Source organism: Gopherus flavomarginatus, chromosome 16 (assembly GCF_025201925.1).
Source record: "Gopherus flavomarginatus isolate rGopFla2 chromosome 16, rGopFla2.mat.asm, whole genome shotgun sequence".
Lineage (NCBI taxonomy): Eukaryota > Metazoa > Chordata > Testudines > Testudinidae > Gopherus > Gopherus flavomarginatus.
The window spans coordinates 21,453,923-21,475,288 of record NC_066632.1 but is presented as its reverse complement, the minus strand read 5'-3'; the positions used below and the strand labels follow the sequence as shown (position 1 = coordinate 21,475,288).

The 21,366-nt window shown below is 46.9% G+C and overlaps 1 protein-coding gene across 7 annotated transcripts in view; it reads right to left on the bottom strand.

The window, feature by feature from the left end:
* Positions 1-21,366, bottom strand: part of LOC127035685 (cyclic AMP-dependent transcription factor ATF-7) — a 113,975-nt gene that overhangs the window by 15,104 nt on the left and 77,505 nt on the right. For 6 of the 7 annotated variants that reach the window (XR_007769900.1, XM_050925915.1, XM_050925916.1 and 3 more), the window contains 7 exons: positions 18,927-19,061; positions 17,478-17,635; positions 14,273-14,372; positions 12,908-13,021; positions 10,672-10,824; positions 8,470-8,667; positions 5,411-5,519 (listed from right to left, as the gene is read on the bottom strand). Coding sequence is in view for 6 of the 7 variants with exons in the window: in XM_050925915.1 (XP_050781872.1) it covers positions 5,411-5,519; positions 8,470-8,667; positions 10,672-10,824; positions 12,908-13,021; positions 14,273-14,372; positions 17,478-17,635; positions 18,927-19,061 (967 nt within the window). In the remaining variant the exon portion in view is untranslated. Of the gene's footprint in view, positions 1-277; positions 364-5,410; positions 5,520-8,469; positions 8,668-10,671; positions 10,825-12,907; positions 13,022-14,272; positions 14,373-17,477; positions 17,636-18,926; positions 19,062-21,366 lie in introns of all 7 variants that reach the window. The other variant, XM_050925920.1, reaches the window with a different exon arrangement.

Here is a 21,366-nt window from a genome sequence, read left to right as displayed (position 1 = left end):
CATGCAACAGTTCTAACACAACTATCTAGGACAGGACGTAAAAAAGAATAAAAGCTGCCTGAAAAAAGCAGGGACAATCTAAGGATTCAGAAAACAATGATCAAAACTAGGATCTGGCTAGGCCACCCCATTTAAATACAAAAAGCAGTAGGGGGAATTTTAAAGAACCTCGAGTTAGAAAGAACTTTAGCAAAAGGGTGCTAACATCAAAGCACAGACAATAGATCTAGCTTAACTTTCCTATAATGCAGCTATGTCCTCATTATAATAAATGTACTTTCCTACATGTTGTTTCCTGGTATAGTACTTGGTTCGAGGCCATTTAGCCCAGAGACTGAACAGTTCCTTCGGAGTCCTTACCATCTGTTGGGTGAACACACAGAGAGGTATGAAACAGAAACCCTTCCACAAGCTGACAGCATACCTGTTACAGCAGTTTTTCTGAATTTTATATAAATTCTCCGGTTTACTCTTTATTGATCTCTAGAACATTAAAATCAGTTAGACCTCATCACAAACCACTTGCTCACTAAAGTTTTCTGTAACTTAAAGCTGTGGACAATGAAGTGAGGACAAGACAAAGCCAGCAAGCTTCTTCTGCAGTTGTATAATGGTCAACAGAGATTGGTTTGTCCAAACTTCGTTTTCTCTCCCACTGTGTCTGGGCAGGGGTGCTAGACAAAAAGGATGATTTGTGACTGCTTTCATGCTACAGTAAGGGTGATCAAACTTCATGCTTTGGGAGGGTATAAGCTCATTCATTATCTGCCTAAGTCCAGAGGAAATTCCCTCCTGAACAGCTGGCTTGATGAATTATGGAGAGGATGTGGTTATCATCCTCTGAAACAGCAAGTATTGACCTATGGCTGGATACATGGGATTCCTGTAACACACCAAGTGCGTAAAGCCCATGTTACCAGACACCAGAGAAGAAATTACAGCCTCATTGTGCACAGCTGGGAGTGTTTTAAGATCCAGATTGCCACTAGGTCCTTTCACGTTGCTCTGTATCCCTTCCCCAAACTCAGTTAATCTCACCCTCGTAAGCAAGGTGCTGGCTAGGACATAGCTACCATATCGAAAGATACAGCTAGCACAGTAGATTTCAAAAGTGATTTGGGGGTGAGGAGGGAGGTTTGAGCAGAGCAACAGAAGAGTCTGGCATCCCAAAAAGGAGATTTACAAGATATTACAAATAAAACAACCCAACTGTACATAAGGCAGCTGTAATTCCATCAAGGGAATCTGGCATTTTTGTTTAAGGACATGCTTAGTGATAAATCTTTATAATAAAAAAGGCAGCCAGGGAGGAGGGCGATAGGGTAGGGAGGTGTGAATTTCATTTTTATTATTCAGATGTGTGACAAATTCCTATTACTGGAGTAGACAGACTGAGGAATAAAAATAGGAACTGTAAACTCTGGAAGTTAACAGGAAAAATCATGTTGCATTATACACAAAGAACACCTGTCTGCAAAGGCTGGGGGATAGGGATGAATTTCATGACCACATTACTCAAGCTGTGAGTCACTGTAATGACTGAAAATAAACTGGCTATGCCAGGGACCTGCAAGGCAGATATGCGTGTTCCATTTTGTCAGAGGGGAATGCTTTGGAGATTCAGAATGGGATGGGAGTCAGAAGAGTGACTATGAAGGCATGGCACCTTCTTACTTCTCCTATTTGATCTGTGCACCCTCCACCTTATTTTACCGACCCAAACAAGTTTCCAACTCTCACAAGGCTGATACAAGCAAATGTAGCTAGGGGATAGCCAGCCAGAACCCCTCTGCCTTCAGCATCATCAATAAGCCGTCAGACAAATTCCAGGAGTACAAAATCTTTGTTAGTGGGGAAAATGTAAGAGGCAGAAAACCCAGTTAGCTTTTTAGATCCCAGGCTGATTACTGTGAAGCAAGCCTTATGGTTGTAGAAATGTTGGTTCCAGGACATTAGAGAGACAAGATGGGTGAAGTAATAATTTTTTATTGGACTAATTTCTATTGGTAAGAGTCACAAGCTTTTGGTCTTTCGCAGAGCTCTTCTTCTGGTCTGGAAAACTTACTCAGGCCTGGTCTATACTCAGAGACAACTGGGATTAGCTGACCGGGGGTGGGGTGGGGTGGGGTGGCACACTGTGAAGGTGGGAAGGCTGCCCCACATGTTGGCACTGGGAGGAACCCTCCAGCCTCATCTCCATGGGCCAGGGCAGCCAATCTGCTGGCTCCTGAGGGGTTGGGGCCACAGAAGCATGGAGCACATGAGAGTCTGGGCTGGGCGGGCCTAGCTCTGCAAGTGTCAACACTAAAACCTTGCTCCAGACTCGCTCGCTATGTTGACCTAATAACCGCACCTCCACAGAGAGGCATAGTGCTTATGTCGATGCAGTGAAAGCACGGACACTGCATTACTTACGTCAACTTTAGTGGCCTCCAAGAGGTGTCCCTCAATGCCCCATTGTGACAGCTTCTGTCACTATTTTTAACTCCACTGTGCAGTGGCCAGGTATGCAGGTACATGCTCCTCGTCTTTTAAAGCCCCACAAATTTTAAATTCCATTTTCTGTTTGCTTGGCATGGAGTGCTCACCTAAGCAACTGCCCATGCCGGCTCCGCACAGCAAACGCGCTCCTGCCTGGAGTACACAGGAGTCTGTGGAAACACAGCGCCAATCCAGCCATAGAAACATCGGTATCTATGGGTAGATCACTCAGGGCATGGGGGAGAAGGGCTACAACAGGGACATGCAGCAATGCTGCGTGAAAATCAAGGAGCTGCAGCAGGCATACCAGAAGGCAAAGAGTCACTCTGGAGTGGAGCTGCAGACACACTGCTTCTACAAGGAGCTGCCTACCATCCTTGGGGAAGACCCCACCACTCCTCCCAAGGGCCCCGTGGATACTTTGGGGAAGCTGGAATCAAAGGCCCCCACAGCGCACAGTGAGGTGTTGGACAAGGAGGAGAAATAGAGGGGACAGACAACTAGGTATTTGGTGGCGTGGCAAGCCAGGACCTCCTTCTGACACCGGAGCCGTCGAGCCGGTCCCTACTCTCCAGCACTGGTGAGCCGGAAGCAGGGAAGGAACCTCTGGTAAGTAAGCCATTTGCTTTGATATTGCAGAGTTCCACCTGTTCATTTACTATTTTTTAAACAGGCTAGAAGAGGTAGTGAAACAACCAATAGAGGCAGAGTTTCTCCCTGCTTCTCATTCCCCTGGACAGCTAGGCAGAAGGGGCCCTGTGGAACAGTTTGTTTACATGCACTGGGATGTCCTGTGAATCCTGCACAGAGAACTTGAGGAAACTTTCCTGGAGAGAGTCTGCAATCCTCAGCCGAAGGCTTCCGGGGGGGTGGGTGGGGGGGCTGCCTTATTTCTTCTACCCCGGCAGGACGCTTTCCCACACCAGTAAGCAAATACTTCAGCAGACACCATTGCAGCACACAGGCTAGTAGCCTATGGACCCGGTCTGCAGCCAGACGCTTGCAGGACCTCTTCCCTGATAGCCTCCATTACACTCAAGAGTGAGATAGCTAAAATTTTCCAACTCCAAATTGATTCCTGACTGATGGGTAGCAATCTGGTGTGACCAGCTTCCATACAGCGATCGCCACTTTCTTCTCCACCGTGAACGTGGCTCATTTAATGTAGCTGCGCTGGAGGGCTGGGGACACAATTCCATGAATGTGGCCTTGAGCATCTGAAAGCTTTGCAGTCACTGCTCATCATCCCAAACCGGTGCTTGTTTCTTGGGCCCAGAACCAGTGCTCCACCATCTGGCAACTGCTCGGTGAATGCCAACAACCACCTTGAATTGTTTCTTTCTTTGTTCGTCAGCAAGGCAGCCTGCAAGGCATTGTTATATCCCTCACAGCTCCTCTGGCAGCTCTGAAAATACTGAAGGATCAGGTGCATTGTGTTCATAATGGTCAGCACAATGCTGAAAAGCAGTGCAGGATCCATGCTTCTCACAGACATAGTGGATGTGCAGGTTTGTGGGGCTTTTGAAAAGAGGCGTGAAACATTGTGGGATGCAGATATCATGGGATGGAGGAAACTCTTATCATGGGATGTTGAAACCATGTTACCAGTCATCCCAGCGCAACTCGATTGCCCCATGAGGCTTTGCAAGCCCTTTCCAAAACACCCTGTTCCACATAGTGGCGAGTTGCATAGTGGGATAGCGACCCATGATGCACTGCACTCAGCACCGATGCAAGCGCTGCTAGTGAGGACACACACACCCTGACACAAGGAGCATAGCGTGGACATGCAAAAGCAATTTAATTACTGCGGTGGCTGTACGTCAACGTAATTTGGGTCAATCTAATTTTGTAGTGTAGACATGCCCTCAAGATGGAACAGATGATCCATTCAAGGAGAAGAGGCCTGCTAACACCCTTCCAGTCACAGCGAGAACTAAGACTCCTTATGACTGGAGGGGTGGTAATGGGCCACTTTGCCTTGAATGGTCCCCTTGAAATATATGCCAACTCCTTATGCTAAACAATCTGTTCCACCTTGTATTTAGCTGTAACACTGAGTATGTTTTCCAGACGTGAAGAAGAGCTCTGTGTAGGCTTGAAAGCTTGTCTCTCATATTAACAGAAGCTGGTCCAATACACGATGCTACCTCACCCACCATGTCTCTCTACTGGCAGGCAGTTTAAAACAAAGACGTCTTCTCACTTGTAAACTGAACCAGTTTGATGTGAATTGCAGAGAACATGAATATAGAACCCCGTGATATCGTTTATATAGTCTGGACTTTTCGACTGCACCTGCACTTAGAACAGCAGTGTTAGTTTCCAACACTGAGCAGTATAAAGGAGGACACTTAGCGTTCGGGACAACACTGGACCAGATTCATGGGAGAAACGGGAGTTTGAGTGATGGATGCATGTCGAATATTTCATGCTACAGGGAAACATACTGACAAAAGGAAAAATACGTTATATTATCAAAGTGTTTACACTGACGTCATCAGCATGATACTAATCGCCTGCAATACAACGTCTTGGAGCAAAATCGGTAGTGACAGAATGTTACCAGTATTATTGTTCCTACACAAAGTGAGTTGTCTGTTTTAAGTCCAGCTTCTAATGGACAGGGGCCCAACATCATAAGAACCACCACAACAATTGACACTAATTGGAGAGCTTGTTGGGAGCATCAGAGAAACCCAGGGCAGAACGTCCCTGTCACCACCTATACGTGGCTTGCTTCAGTGCAGGGATAAGGTACAGCATGGGAGAAGCCTGCACTGCCACTGCTTGTGCTTTACCTGGTTCTGCAGAGAAGACACCAGCCCACAGGGCTGTCAATCTAGCATCCTTCAGGAACGCTAAGTTCACGTAATTCTACTCAGATGTACCCTAAGGTACAGTGCCGACTGGGCAAGTCACAACTCACCAAGATACCCCTGTGTTTTTTTCTGTAGTGCAGTGACTGGGCAGTCCTTGTGAGCCAACAGTAGCTGTTTAAGTTGAGCAACTTCATTCCTCAGTAGTGTAACTTCATTCTGAGGTAAAGAAAACAACATTTATAGGGATCATAAGTGTTTGGAATAATATCTCTTAGCAATGGCAGTATACTAACATGTAGACGCTTCAAAGTTTACCACCAAACTCTTGTGTCATCTGAGGTCTACAGACTCTGGTCATCACAAATTAACACCTTAATAAAAAGTTGCGTGTGTGCGAGTGAGTGTGCATACAAAACACGCTTTGCAAGGTTGTCCTCTTACAGACCTGTACCTTACCGAGAAATCCCAAGTTCCAGATGTAAATTAGTCTGTATGCACCTGCCACCACCACCAATGGAAGAAATGCTAACAATAAGAGTCAATGCAATATTCTGGTGACCCTGATGGAAAGCTAAAAATTCAAGTGGCATCTCTCTCTGAAGGCCAAAACATCTTTCTAAGATGACCACTAATGAGGACTGACCATGAGCAGCTATACAGAGTAAAACCATATCAGGGACGTCTGTTCTTTGGTATATCAAGGGCAACAAAATAGGACCCCAAGGCCCACCTCAAGTTGTTCAGAACACGACAGCTACTCTTACCTTTAACATGGAGGAGTCTGTAGGTGTCAGCCTGTTATATACTTGGGTGGAGGTTGCTTAGACCTACATCTATCCATCTAAAGTACTTACTATGGCTCCCATTTAATAGGTGGTGAGCGGAGACAAAGAGACTAAGTGACGTGCCCAAGGTCACAACAGAAAGTCTGTAGCAGAGGAGGAAACTGAATCCAGGTCCCAGGTTTGCACCGTAACCAATAGGGCATCTTTCCTTTCTATCACCTCCCCACGATTAAGGTGCAAGCAGTGATCCATTCTGAAGCCAATTCCATCCCTTTCAACACCAAAACAAAAAATGTTCATGCTTTCAAAAACTTCAGGTTAACTCTCAGCCATTAGTTGAAAATTTTTCCCTGAAAATTTCAGAGAGCATGTTTGTAATTGAAATTTGAGATGTGCGTAACATTTGTCCCCTTGTATTTGAAAAACCCAGTCAACTGCACTTTGAACTTGGCTAGGAAAACGGTTTCTACAATTACCTTGTGACAAGCATGACGCTGGCAAACCAGGTCATGTCAGAGTGTATTCAGGCCAACTCACTTATGTATTAGTATAGATCAAAGAGATTGTTAAATGTATATGTGCTTTAGGTGTTTAAACTTCATAAAACTAATGGGATGTTAAGTGCATTGTTTTCTCTCATCTGTATCCTCTTATGATGCATCAAACATTTACACTGTAAATACTGCTGTAACTAAACTCATCAGACATCAAAGCAGCCTTGTGGAATGGTAATCAAGGACTTTATCAGAAAAAGTGCTAATTACAAAGCAAATGGCCATTGTGTGTGATGACTGGAGGTCTGAGACATTCCTTACTCATTGTCATCAACGTGGGAAGAGAGACTGACAGCTTGTTTTCTGTGAGAAGAAGCTATAAGAAGGGATTCAAAGAAAGTTCCTGCATCTTTGGACTTTGACAGGGAAATGTACCAGATATAAAGCAGAAATCCCCAGAGACAATCTAGGTACCCTGGAAAGACTTTTGGGAAACTGGCAGTTCACTGTATAGTTGCCACCATTCGGAGTTACAAACTGTGATTCCCCTGGACAGATATTTTACCTGCTTTATTCTCTCAATAACTCTCATTCTTTTTTCTTAGCTAATAAACCTTTAGTTAATTTACTATTGGTTGCCAGTGCCAGGGTTGTCTTTGGTGTAAGATCCAAAGTACCAGCTGATCTGGGGTAAGTGGCTGGTCTCTTGGGACTGGATCAACCTGATGTGGTGTGATTTTTGGTTTAAGTGACCATTATCACAATGTTCCGTTTGTCTGGGTGGCAAAACAGTCCAGAGAGTCTAAGTTGGTCTGTGACTCCATGGTAAGACTGGTAGAGTGATCCAGGAGTCCACGTTTGTTACTGGTTTGGTGAAATCTAATTACAGAACATACCCCAAGCTGGTGGTATCTACCCTGTTTCTGACAGTCTGCTTTGTGGCAGGCACTCACAGTTTTGAGCCACTCCAGGGAGTGTGACAAAGAGAATGAAGACATTGTAATTAGTGCTATTGAAGCACACTGCATGAGTCACTGAAAGCCAGTGGGGGAAACAGCCTACACCGGACGTGAGTTCAGTCTTCAGAATCCTTTCCATCCTCGGTCTGTCTGCTGAGAGCATTAACAAGGGGACTAATTGCGACGGGAAGGGAATTATGCACAGTTCTGCTTGGCACAGCAGGAGAGAGGCTGTTAGGGAGCTAGTTAGAGCTCCCCGATTTTCAAGGAGAATCTGAACTGCCCTGGGCCTCAGCTGCAGTTCCCTCTTTGCTTGCCCACAGTTCCAGTCCCAAGCGGCAGAGAACAGAGCAGAAGCCAGTTATGCTGACTTTGTGCCAGTTGACAGCTCTTCCCAAGCTGGGGGGGGTGGTTTCAGCTAGGATACAGCAGCTTCCTGGTGCCTTTGCACTGTTCCAGCAGCTATCTTCTGTGGCTGGAGCAGCTGAATGTTCCAGGGTGCAGTCTTGAGAGGATGAGTGGCAGGGCACAATGCTGGATTCTCACTTACCCCCTTCAACCTTTTCAGGGCAAGACTGGGTGTGCAGCTCTTATGTATTGTATGCAGCAGAGGGGGTTGGAAATGGTGATATGAAATTCCACCTGCTCCTTTTCTTACACCTTAGGCTTATCCAGGACTTAATGGTACAAATACTGGTTTCCACTGCCAGAAGCACATACACAAGTCTTTGCGAATCAAGTACAGAAAAAATAAACATGTTACAAAAAATCCTGCAACCTTCCTAGCCCTTGATTCTGGTTTCTCACAGACTAAAGACCACCACCAGAGCACACAGTGCCTCTGCACCACGGTAAAAACATCCTCCTTGGAGTAGAGGCCGCAATGCAGCCAAGCAGATGGGCTCGGCCTCCCTGGTTACATACTCACACTCAGCTGGATGTTCTGTGTCGTGAGCTCCTCTGCTTTCTTTTCCAGGGAAGACACCCACAGCTTGCGTTTCTGACGGCAACGAGAGGCTGCAGCACGGTTCCGCTCCAGGAAACGCTGCCTGCGCTCATCCGGGTCTTCATCCATCGTGCGTCTCCGCCGGCCACCTGTGCTAGGTGTGGGCTGAGCAGGGGAAACCTGGAGTTAGGACAGAAAGAAGAGAATTACTGAAACAAACACACTTGATTAAACCAGACAGTTATCCACACTGATTGTACTCAGTCCAGAGCAAATTCCAATTCGCTGGGAGAGTCAGGATGTAGGATGTGTCAGCTGCTGATTCTGAAACTAAAAAACAGTTTTTCCAGAGCAGCTTCCAGTGTTCTCAAGGTACTTTATGGACATTAATGAATTAGGTCCAAACAGATTTGTTGAGACTTATTCTACAGACAGGGAAAGTGAGGGAGAGAGATTAAATGACTTACTTAGGGTCACACTGGGAGTCTGTGATGGAGACCCAGCTTCCCTGATTCTCAGTCCTGCACCTTATCCTTCCTCCCAAGCACCGAATCTTGTGACATGTGTTGATGAATGGGCAATATGTACTAGATGCACAATGAAGTTTCAGTTCTGAGCTACTATCTCAGTGTCAGGATAATTTGAATATTTTTAACATACAGGGGAGCTCTCCAGTCAAGTGGTGGATATTAGATTATTATGGGTTTTGGAGAGGAACCAGATGGTATTTCTTGCAGTGGATTAAATATGCTCACTTTTCTTGCAAGACTACAGTTTAAATCCCACCTCAGGCCATTAAGTGGAAAGAAGTTGATTGGCCTCAGTCTGATTTTCAGTAGATATTTGTCCAGACCACAAAGTCACTACCGCAATTTGCAAGGACAGAAGCCTCAAGAGTAGAACAGCAGGGAGGGTGAGAGGGTGAGAAGAGGAGTTAGTATCATGGATGAGCAGGAGGCAATGCTGGCTGGAACTGGGGCCAGGGAGGAGCTGTGAGGGAGAAGCCTGCAGAGCACATCTCGTTTAATCCTTATTTCCACCAGCACTACAATTCAGCCCCTAGCATCTGCCTCAGTCAAAAAAAAAAAATTGTTTTGTATTTTGTTTTGTTTTGTTTTTTAAAAAAGGACTATTCAGCTTCATATTGTTGGAATTTACCACAGGTTACAATGCGAGAGGGAAACAACTCAACAGAGCCATCTTTACAGATATACATGACACTTCTGCAAGGGAATACGGGCGTTTGTGTAACACAGCCAATCTTCAGCTATGCTCTAACATCATTGTACGAAGTCTTACAGGCATTTAAGAGTGGATTCTGTAACACTGCAATATCCTGCTGTATTCTGAGGGAACAAAGGAAAAACCAACAAGGACAAATCACCCCAGACTCAGTCCTCTCAGCACTACTGCATCGGCTCTATAATTACACAGCTACAATGTGAGAGAGCAGTTACACTTCACTACTCACTGTCAGACAGCATATGGATATTAAACTTTTGGAAGCCTGTCTAACTGATGGAGCAGGTGGCAATTCTGATGGAAGGCTGGCATTTGGTTAGCTGACAGGAGCAAGTGGGGTTGACTGCCTAAGAGGGGAGTGTTTAACCCTAGTAATTAAAAAGGAAAAAGAGGACAGCAAAACACTCTTTCTAAACTCCAGAACACATTAAGTAACTGTGCCTGTCGGCTAAGTCTAACTTGGACTGTTTGACAGTGATGGTAACTACAAAAAGGAGTGTTTCACACACATTAAACCCCAACCCCCCAAAAACCCACCTCAAAACCCTACAGCTCTGCACACTGGAAAGCATATAGGTCTGAGCAGACAGTGACAGATTCATAAGGTTATTCCCCCCACCTTTCCTAACAGACTAGAACTCCCAGGATCTTTGTTTCCTCCATCATCACTTTAAGCCAGGGGTTCTCAAACTGGGGGCTGAGACCCCTCCGGGGGTCATGAGGTTATTACATGGGGAGTCATGAGCTGTCAGTCTCCACCCCAAATCCTGCTTTGCCTCCAGCATTTATAATGGTGTTAAATATAAAAAAATGTGTTTTAATTTATATATGGAGGAGGGGGTCGCACTCAGAGGCTTGCTAGGTGAAAGGGGTCACCAGTACAAAAGTTTGAGAACCGCTGTTTTAAGCCATCATATCTCTGAAGATTAAGAAGGAGCAGACCTGTGGCTGAGCTGGAGAAGGTGCATCTGGGTGTTGGAGAAGTATCTGACCCTGCTCTGGACGTGAGGTCACCATCGTGCTTGCTGACCCCACAACCATGCTGCTGCCATTCAGTGAGGAAGAAACCTGGTGCGTCAGGCTGGCCTTCAGTCTCTGTAAAATGAGAGAACAGAACTGTCAATGGGGTTCTCCATTCGCCTCGGAGACACAGGCCCTAACATAACTTATTCTTCGCTCTTTTCAAAGGATGATTCAAATCCAGCCAAAAGCTGTTATCATCTGGCAGGTGTTGGGTGGCCCACATGAAGATAGATGGTGGTTCTCAATCCAGTTCAGAACAGACAGGTGTCCACATCACAAAATCACTACAGCAACTGGCACTCATTAGCTCCCCAGCTGGCAGTCTCTGCAGAAGGACAGTGGACCAAATGGACTGTGGAGACTGAACAGCCTTCAGATGCTAAGAGGGGGATCTGACACATGGGGAGGGACACAGCAGGGAATAAACAAAGCTGTGCAAACTAAGAGAGGTCTTTGCTAACACAATCACTAACCTAGGTGAAAGGAGACTGAAGCATGGGCATATTATTACACACATATAACAGAGTTTAAGAATTCTTACCCTCCTAGCCCCCACAATGGCTCTAGTTCAGGGGTGGGCAAACTACGGCCCGCGGGCTGGATCCAGCTCCTCAGGACTTTGGATCCGGCCCGCGGGATGGCCTCCTGTGGCACCGTGGGCCCTGTGCCACTCTCAGAAGCAGCCGGCACCACGTCCCTGCGGCCCCCGGGTTGGGAGGGGGCAGAAGGCTCTGTGAGTTGCCCTTGCCTCCAGGCACCGCTCCCCTGCAGCTCCCACTGGCCGGGAATGGGGAACCGCGGCCAATGCGAGCTTCAGGGGAGGTACCACAGCACTTCCTGGAGCAGTGTGGGGCTGGGGACAGGGTAGGCATGCAGGGAGCCTGACTTGGCCCCGATCTGCGCTGCGGCCACCCTGGAGCTGCTTTAGGTAAGTGGCGCCAGGCTGGAGCCTGAACCCCTCCTGGACCCTGCCCCCAACTCCCTGCCCTAAGCCCCCTGCCGGCACCTCGCACCCCTCCTGGACTCCAACTCCCTGCCCTGAGCCCCCTCATATGCCCCACACCCATCCTGCACCCCAACTCCCTGTCCTGAGCCCCCTCCTGCACTCCGCACCCCAACTCCCTTCCCTGAGCCCCCTCACACACCCTTTCTTTGCCCCAATCCCTTGCCCTGAGCCCCTTCCTGCATACTGCACCCCCTCCCACACCCTGCACTCCAACCCCACCCCGCATACAATTTCCCCACCCAGATGTGGCCCTCGGCCCCAAAGTTTGTCCACCCTTGCTCTAGTTTCAGCTCAGCGCACGAATGCAGAATGAATCTTTGCAAACGCCTAGCTAGTGTGGAATTGAAGTAGCAGTTCCTGTAAGCACCAAGGTCACTGCAGCAATGGCGCACATAATAATGTGGAAGCCCTGACTGCAAACAAGTCCCCACTGATATTATTTCAGCAAGACAAACGTGCTTTCACTGTCTTTGTATCCAAACTTACTTTTCCCTCCGCCTCATCCCTACTTTCCTTCCTCCTGTGTGCACCCAGCACGTGTGCTGTAAGAGCCGGGGAAGCGGCGAAAGAAATTCCTTCATAAATCTACAGTTGGAAGAGCATCCTACTGAAAACCCTTATTAGAGTCCTTTGCCAGATCACTACAGCACAGCCGCTCCGCTCTTGGCTCTCTCCTCCCTCCCCCCATCTCCACTCCATCTGTCATACTGGAACAGGAATCCACTGCTTTACAACATGTCCCATATTTAAGATCGGATCAGGAATCTTTGCCTTGACAATGATATGTAAGGTCCATATGGCAGACTGGCAGTGCTGGGTGATTTAATGAAGAACAGATTCCTACTTTTTTATATATTTATAACACCTGCTCTCAGTGTGCCTACACTGCTTTAAGATACTCTTACTGCTGCCAAGGATTTCAGGGAGGAGCGGTCTCAGCTCACTAATTTGAGCTTATCTATTCAAGAGCTTTTGGTGTCTCTTTAGAAGGATGAGAGGGCCACGAGTATAGAGATTCTAAACAAACTCTTTTCTGGAGGATCTAAGTGAGATAAGTGAAGGCTTTTACGACAATTCTATGAATATATCCCCCAAAGCAATCTTCCCTGGCACAGGTCAATAGGCTTCTCTCTATGTTCTGGAACTCACCATTTTAGCCTCAGAGTGCATTGGAAGGCCTGACGGTGAAATGGAACCACTGCTGTTGATGGGTGGACCAGGAATACCAGGAATGTTGGGCACCATGGACACTGGCCTAGCCAGCTACATGTGGAGAAAAGAGCAGACACATTTTGAGAAGTTACGTCATTGCTAGTGGAGCGTCCCACATGAAATGGCATCATTATAACCATGTGACAAAGCACCTTTAATGCAGAGAGCCTAGAGTGTTTGGCAAACTTTATAATTATGGCCACAGGGATTGTTTCGTCAATCACTCAAAGGTGGGCAGTCACCTCTGTGGTGGCCACAGCTTCTATTTAAGAGAGCACAGCAAGGGCAACTCACAGCTGACGACAGAAAGCGAAATATACTATACTTGGTGGTGAAAGGTCTCCTTCATTTCCCTCACACCCAGAAAATCTGTTCACCACAGGGTGCAGTGCTGCCAGGTGGCCGTTAGAGGAACATGAAAACTGGGAAATCTAGGTTCTAAGCCCAGTTCTACCATGGACTTCCAGCAACATCCTGGTTAAGTTTTAGCTTCCCCATCTGTAAAACAGGCATATTTGCCAGGCTTACCTAAAAAGGGGAAATGGAGCTTTAGTTCTGTTTGATAAGACACACTGAAATACTCTCATGAAAGGTGCTAGGAGCATGAGTTATACTTCAAGAAAATACAGAGATGTCCTAAATGCCAAACTCTTAGCATACTGGCTATTCAGATGTGCATCCCCCCATCCCCACTGGTGGATTGCAACTTCAGCAGTCCTTCTACCTGAGGCACTAGTTTACTGGAATCACCGACTCAGAACACAAAATACCCACCCAGCAGGAGAAACAGGATTTGCACAGGCTGACTCACTCAACACACACAAGTCCACCAGTAGGTATATTTATTTGTGAATTTTGTCTCCTGAAAAATTCTCCTTAGGCTGAAGTAAAACCTGCAGCGTTAAATATAAATTACCATTTTGCACACTGCCCAGGCTGGGGCGGCTTTCCTGGCCTGCGAAGACTAACACGTTCTCTGTAAGCTCGAATGGTTTCAATTGAGGCATTCCATTCCAAACACAACCAACTAATCAGAGATCCTGCAGTTCCCAGTCCTGGATCAATGGTGTGAGCCATCTGCCCAGACCAGGCTTTATTTTTCAGCCTTATAGGCCTCTAGTGTGACTGGCGTGTTATTATTACCTTCCTAGCATCAGCCCTTGCCCACTTCCACTTCAGGCTTATCTCACACAGAGGGGTAGATGTATTTTAATTTTGCAAATGAAAGCGTCTGCATATGTTGGGCAGGAGAAAATCTGTCCTCTTCTTTACCACAGAGAACATGCTGGAAGTTTCTCTTACCGATATAACAGAAGGCATCTGTACAGGAGGGCCGGGGAGGACAGGCATGGTCTGTCCGTTCGCAAGGTGCATGACAAGTGGGAGGGAGCCCGTGGGAGACCTAGAGAAACACAATTCAAGCTCACGTGTCAATTCAAGTTTATACTGTACAGACAAGACTAAGTAGCCCCCACCCAACCCCACCAAGATACAGGTGATTTCTAGCCTTGTCTAGACTAGGATTTAAAGCATTATGCTAGCTAACACAGGCCGACTGACATGTTTTAAAAGTCGAGCATAAACCAAGCACAGCACCTTTAGCATGTGCTAAATTGGTCGAATTAAAGCCCAGTTTACCATGTGTTAAAGTACACATTGCCTTGGCTACATGAGATTCTTAACATGTATTAACTGACGTGATAACATCACATTTTGGGTATTCAGGCAAAGTTGTGTGACAACCATTTGTTGGTTGGTGCTGGCAGGATATGCTGATGGAAGCATTACGGCTCTCCTTATTTAACTCCTCTATGTAAGCTTGCTGGCCTGCTTGCCAAAAAGCATAAGGCTGCTAAAGCACAAAGACCAGATGCCTCTAAGAAGGGATGTTGGACTTTAACAAGCTGGACTCATCTGAACAGAGGGTGAGGATAACCAAATATTACACATTGAGCTCTCTGTTTCAGGAGAAGGAGGAAGTAGTCCACCTGAGTTCTCTCTGTGCCAATGCAAACAGAAGCTCTGCTCCAAAACACACAGCAAAGTAAACAGAACCAATGCTGGGTTTCAGCCATAGTTTTCAGGGGAGCAATGTAACACTCACCAGGACACGTAAATGTGTCCCTGATGCTCTGCTGTAGCTATTCGGTGGAGTCCTGCTGCTGCTTTGGTGCCCCCTACTGGCATATGAACAGATGCACGAGGCAGGCTGGGGTGCTAGATCAACTGTTCCTACATACTGTTCAATTTGTGGCTAGAGAGATGCATTAATACAGCCCTCATGGCAGAATGAGACTGTGCATTAATTTGACTTTCATTTAAAAACACTGCTAACCCTCAGAGAAAACATTCTAAACAGACGGCTGTGTCTGCAGAACGCCTGAAACAATAGGTCTGAGAAACACGAAGAGCTCCATTCATTGCCAAGGGGTGTTTACGCTGAAGCCTAATGACGATATTAAAAATGCCAACAACCTTTCTCCCTGCTGATCATTTTGCAGAAACACCCACCTAAATTGCTTATCCAGCTTTTGAATGCAGTGACAAATAAGGGATGGGGGCAGCCTGCCTCGATCGTAGAGTGCACTACTATTTAAGAGTGATGACTTGCAGTGATATACTCTCTCCCCCTGACTCCACCATGTCGGGGTCCACCACTCGAAAAGTTGCTGTCCAAAGAGTGTGGGAGAGGGATGAAAGAGCTGTGTCTGAACTTACATGGTCAGGACAGTGGTCTCCTTGCATTCTCCCCTATTTTTTATTAGGGGAGATTCTCCTATTTCTCCCCTGCTCATGATAGCACAAGATGGAGGCAAAGAGAACAGCTAGGAGAGGAAGAGCAGGGCTGGTGCTGAGCAGGCATCTGGGCAGTGGGGAGAAAATCCGCTGCTACGATCCCTTCTTCCTAGCCCTGATGAGAGGGATGATGAGTCGCTGCTGGCTAAGCTAAGAACATTACACTGTGGGGTCTGTGTGAGGTAATGGTGAGATGGGGTAGGAGTGAAAGTCACAGGGGGTAAAATTGGGCCAGATTCAAGTTCATACCTTTACCGACTAGGGGTGGGACTTTCAAAGCCACATAGGGAATCTAGACATTCAATTCTCATAGAAACTGGGTATCCAGATCCTTCAGGCTACTTTGAAAATCCCAGTCCAAAAGTTTAGCCACATGAAGTTCATACCCTGCCTTTATTCTCAGTCCCATTGACATCCCTGCAAGTTCCACTACAGGCCAAACTTTCTAGCTTCAATACATGGACTGTCCTGATTTCACTTCTCTGTTTCTCCAAGCAGGGCAATGCTCTGGTGCCTCAATTCCAGAAGACGGCATTACACCTGAGCTTGAGTCTAGTTTATGGAAACACACACAATACACTCAAAAACACAAAGACAATCACTTAACCCTTAAGGTGCCTGGAGACAGGATTTAGACCTTTCCGTCAGGAAGTCTGGACTGATGCTGCCATGGGGTTAAAACACACACACACACAAAAATATGATTTGGCAGCCAAAAAAATGGCCTTGTTAATGCAAAGACCCAGATCCAAAGAGGGTAATTAGAAAGAAGTAACAACCATGGCACAACAGAAGCATCCTGACACCAAAGAACAGAGACAGGGCTAAATATACCTCTCCTGAAGGCCCATTGTAATGTATTTCCTGGATCATTTAGGCGCCTTCCTTTTATATATAGGGTTGAAACTACCCCACAATGCAATGCGCTCATAACCACTTCACTGAATGCTCTTCAGCCTTGAGTCTAGATTATTCCAGGGGCCAGAAGAGCAGGTCATTGGGTTATCTGAAAACAAATAGCTACAGAAGCAAAACCTGACTTTGAAGGAGGCCAACAGGTTATAGAGGTTTCACTTCAGAAAAAACAGCTGTCTTGGAAAATCCCCAAAATACTAAAGATTCAACCACTTTGCAGTTTTATTTAAGTCTTGTCCTTTTAATTGGGTAGCAAAGGCAACTCATGAGCCTCTGGCAAAACAAATCTGTGAAAGTACAGTTCTGAAGTCCTTAGCTGGGCAAACCTCCTATATTACACCTCTACCTTGCTATAATGCGACCCGATATAACACGAATTCAGATGTAATGTGGTAAAGCAGCGCCCCGGGGCGGGGCTGTGCGCTCTGGCGGAACAAAGCAAGTTCAATATAACGCGGTTTCACCTATAACGCGGTAAGATTGTTTGGCTCCCGAGGACAGCGTTGTATTGGGGAAGAGGTGTATATGCAGTGCAGGCATTGCCAGTGGAAGGATATCAGGATTGGACTATTTTTCTTTCCCTGGGGTTGTCCTAGTTTAATTTATGTTAAAACTAGTTCTCATGACAGCATTTACAGTTAGACCCCGAAATACATGGAACTACAGTGGAAGTTGCACATAGCTCAGTGCTTTTGACAATCAGGTAACATTTATGCACTTAAATATAGACTTAAAAAGCCTGACTTTAGGCACCAAATTCTTAAAATCTCGGTCCAAGTCTTAGCATCTTTCTTACCCAAGCTGTCTGTTGGAAGGTGGAGCCTGGGTGATGACAGAGGTCGGGGAGGGGAGAGTGGGATGTAGCGGATCATATCCCAAATGTAGTGGCAGTGACCCTGGACGCATGATGGTTGGAGTAGGAGTAGAAATTATAACCGGCTTTGAAGTGATCTCCTAAAGAGAATCAACAAACAAAAATAAGGACAGATACTTTATCAGCCTCATCGTAATAATATACCCTTCTCTCACATCTTTCTTCTGAGAATCTGAGTGATTTAGAAACATTAAACCAACTTTCACAACACCCCAATAAGGAAACAGACACAGAGTGGGGAAGGGACTTATCCAAGGTCACAGTGATTCAGTGGCAGAGCCGGGAATAGAACCCCTAAGTCCCAACCCCCAGAGTCCTGCAGAAATGGTTAGACACCACTCCTCTAAAAACCAGTGGCTCCAGCCCAAGTTGGAATAGGTACAAAGCACAATTATGCAACCAACAGTTTTGCCACCTATATTATTCTATAGGTGCATGTTCTGGGTCACTACAACAATCCTCAGGGCACAGTGGCCCCATCCCTATAAAAAACGCTTTATTTATTCAGAGATGCTTCTCATCTGAAGAAACCTGTAAGGGATCCCAGTCCTCAAACCTGGGCCCACAGGTCCCCAGGCAGCATTGAGGCCACAATTGCCACCCACCAGCTCACCTGAGTAACTAGTGAAGGATCCAGAGAAGGGACAGCCTGCCCCCAAAGCTCCCCTATTGGCTAAGGAGTACTATATGAACCAGGAAGTTGTCCGAGCAACTAGAGGAATCCTTGGCTGGTGCCACTGTGGACCCCTCCATCTTATCTGACTTCTGAGCCCTGCATTTCTGCCTGCTCCCAGTTCCTGTTCCCTGCTTCCTCCTGGTTCCTGTCTTCCCATCCCACACCCCTGTCTGCTCCCAGTTCATGCAGTCCTGTCCTATTCCAGGCCCCTGCTCCTCTGCCTTATCCCCAACGCTGTCTCTGGCTCAGACCCCTGGCCTGGCACCTGACTGTCTCCAGCTCTGACCTTTGGCTTGGTAGCTGATGCTGTCTTTGGTTTTGACCCTCAACTCCAACCAGTAGGCATAACTCCTGCTCCAACCACAAGGCTTGATCGCCCACACCCCAGTGACTGTAAAAACTCCTCAGATTTACCCCGGTCAGTATGATGCCAGCCTCCCCATGAATCTGACTGCCCTCTTTTTTTTAAAAAAAAGGTAGCAGTTCATTATTGGAATCTGTGTGGAAACTTAAGAATGACAATCTGTTTTAATGTAAAATCAGTTCTTCACTTTCCCGCTGAAGGAAGGGAACAGAACCTTCAACTCAAGCCTTGGCAGTTAAGTGAAGAAAGAACTTATTCTACTGTAATTAGAATCAGTTCTCCTGGTGAAAGAGGTAAATTACAGCAAGTGGGAATGGCCCAGGAAACCTACCTTCTCTTTGATCTGTGGGGATTGCGGACTGGATACAGGACTGTCTGGAGGGGAAGAATCCACCTCAACTGGCTCCTCCTCTTTTATTTTGATGTCTGGGGTTGAGGGCAGAGACATGTCCAGAGGTCCAGCATTCTAATGGGAAAATATTAATGCATTAAAATGAAAGTAATTTCATACCACTGGCGAAACACACAACTAGTTTCCAGGGCCACTGCTTAGTTGCACCTAGGAGCATTTACCAAAGGCTTTTTTTTATTATTTGCATTACAGTGGCAGGCAGAAACCATAGTCCTGGACCAGGGCCTCATGGTGGTAAGTGCTGTACAAAAAACAGACATTCCCTGGGCCAGAAGGCCAGTGCTTTGTGGTTCCTCAGTAACATATACACGTGGAATTCTTTCTATTGGTAAAAAGGCTCCGCTAAGTAGAACAGGTAACAAAGCAAACGCCTGCAAGTTACAGAAGGCACTTTCATTCACAGAAGAGGTATAAAGCATTGTAAAAATCAGCCTCAATTATTTTATTACCCGATCATCAAAAGCAAACACAAAGTCATGAAAGTTATTAAATACCTATGAGCACCCCATTAAACTAAAACCTAACCATATGCCTGAATCTGGCAACCCGCCACTACACAGTTTTCAAGGGCACTATATGCCCCATTTTAACTAGTTAGCATTGACTTCTTAGCTCCCCCAGACTCTGCCCAGAAGGAGGATGAGGCAAACACACTCATGACAGCATGCGGGAACTGCCTGGCTGGTGGCACATACAGTCAAACAACAGAAACAGACCTGTCAAGGGACAGGGGCCTTTTTGTGTACAGTGCAGATTTCTAAAGCAGGGGTAGGCAAACCACAGCCCGGGGACCGCATCCATCCAGCCCTTCAGATGTTTTAATCTGCCCTCGAGCTCCCGCTGGGGGGCAGGGTCTGGGGCTTGCCCCACTCTGCGCGTGCCGTGGCTCTGCATGGCTCCCGAAAGCAGTGGCATGTCCCTGCTCCAGCTTCTACACATAGGGGAAGCCAGGGGGCTCCACATGCTGCGCCCACCCCCACAGCTCCCACTGGCCAGGAACCAAGGCCAATGGGAGCTGGAGTGGTAGCACCAGTGGACGGAGCAGCGCACAGAACCACCTGGCCGCACCTCCGTATAGGAGCTGGAGAGGGAACATGCCACTGCTTCCAGGAGCTGCTTGAGGTAAGAGCTGCCCGGAGCCTGCACCCCTGACCCCTCCCATGCCCCAAACCTCTGCCCCAGCCCTGATCCCTTTTCTGCCCTCCGAACCCCTCGGTCCCAGAGCACCCTCTGCACCCCAAATCCCTCATCCCCAGCCCCAACCCAGAGCCCTCACCCCTTCCCCCAATTTCATGAGCATTCATGGCCCGCCATACAATTTACATACACAGATGTGGCCCTTGGGCCAAAAAGTTTGCCCACCCCTGTTCTAAAAGCAAGAGACACTCAGCCTTTGGCTCCAGAGTTGGATGTGGCTCCGTCAGTACCCCAGCTCTTATGGAGTTCATGGATCCCATAAAAGCCAGGGACATCAGAAGGAGCTCTTATGTGAGGTTGCAGGGGACAGCTGAGCAGCCAAGCCTCTGCAGCAGGCACCAAGGAAGAGAAGAAGAGAGAGATGATGTGTCTGAGTGGCAAAAAGCCACGTCACCAGGGTGACACTAACATTGTGGGACACTGTACAATTGTGGGAGATGGGGAGTTGAACCAGAGTCAAAATAGGCATCTATGGTTCTTCTCCCTGATGAACAATCTCTCTAGTTGAATGGCACTGCCCTAGAGTGCCCCTGTTATAGCTGAGTTATGCAGCAGCCTTGCCTTCAATACATGAAGTCACCATTTACTTGCCCTCTTAAGCAGGGACGTTTCACTGTTAAATCACAGAAGAGAAGAGATTAAAATTTAGGAAAGTTTCAAACCACTTAAAACGCCTCCGGGGGAGCCCTCACTATGCCAATGTTTTTAATTAACACGCACATGCTGGTGTCCAGGCCACCCTTGGAACAGCAAGACAAAACAAAACAGCAGTAACTGGGCTCAACTTAGCCAAGTGTTCAAAGCATCTCACAAATGCATCTCTAGCCAGGCTCACTGAGTGACAAACCATCTGGGTCTGAGCTCTAGCGTGTGGAGGGCACTTCTAGGAGGGATAATTCTTTCCCTACGTCTGAAGCCAGCCCATGCTTTGAGTTGCTGCATTCTCCTGGCTGATGCTGGAAATATCTTAACTGCAGTTGTATTAAAAAACACCCATAAGTCTAAGAATCCTAACTATAGCTATTAGGCAGCACAGGATATGGGTGGTCGTACATATAAAATGACTGGCTAGACTGTGGGTTGCTCAACCATTTATATAGAAAACCACGAATTCTAGCTACCCTCAAAGAATATTAAAGTTCTGGGCTGTAGCTAATGAAAG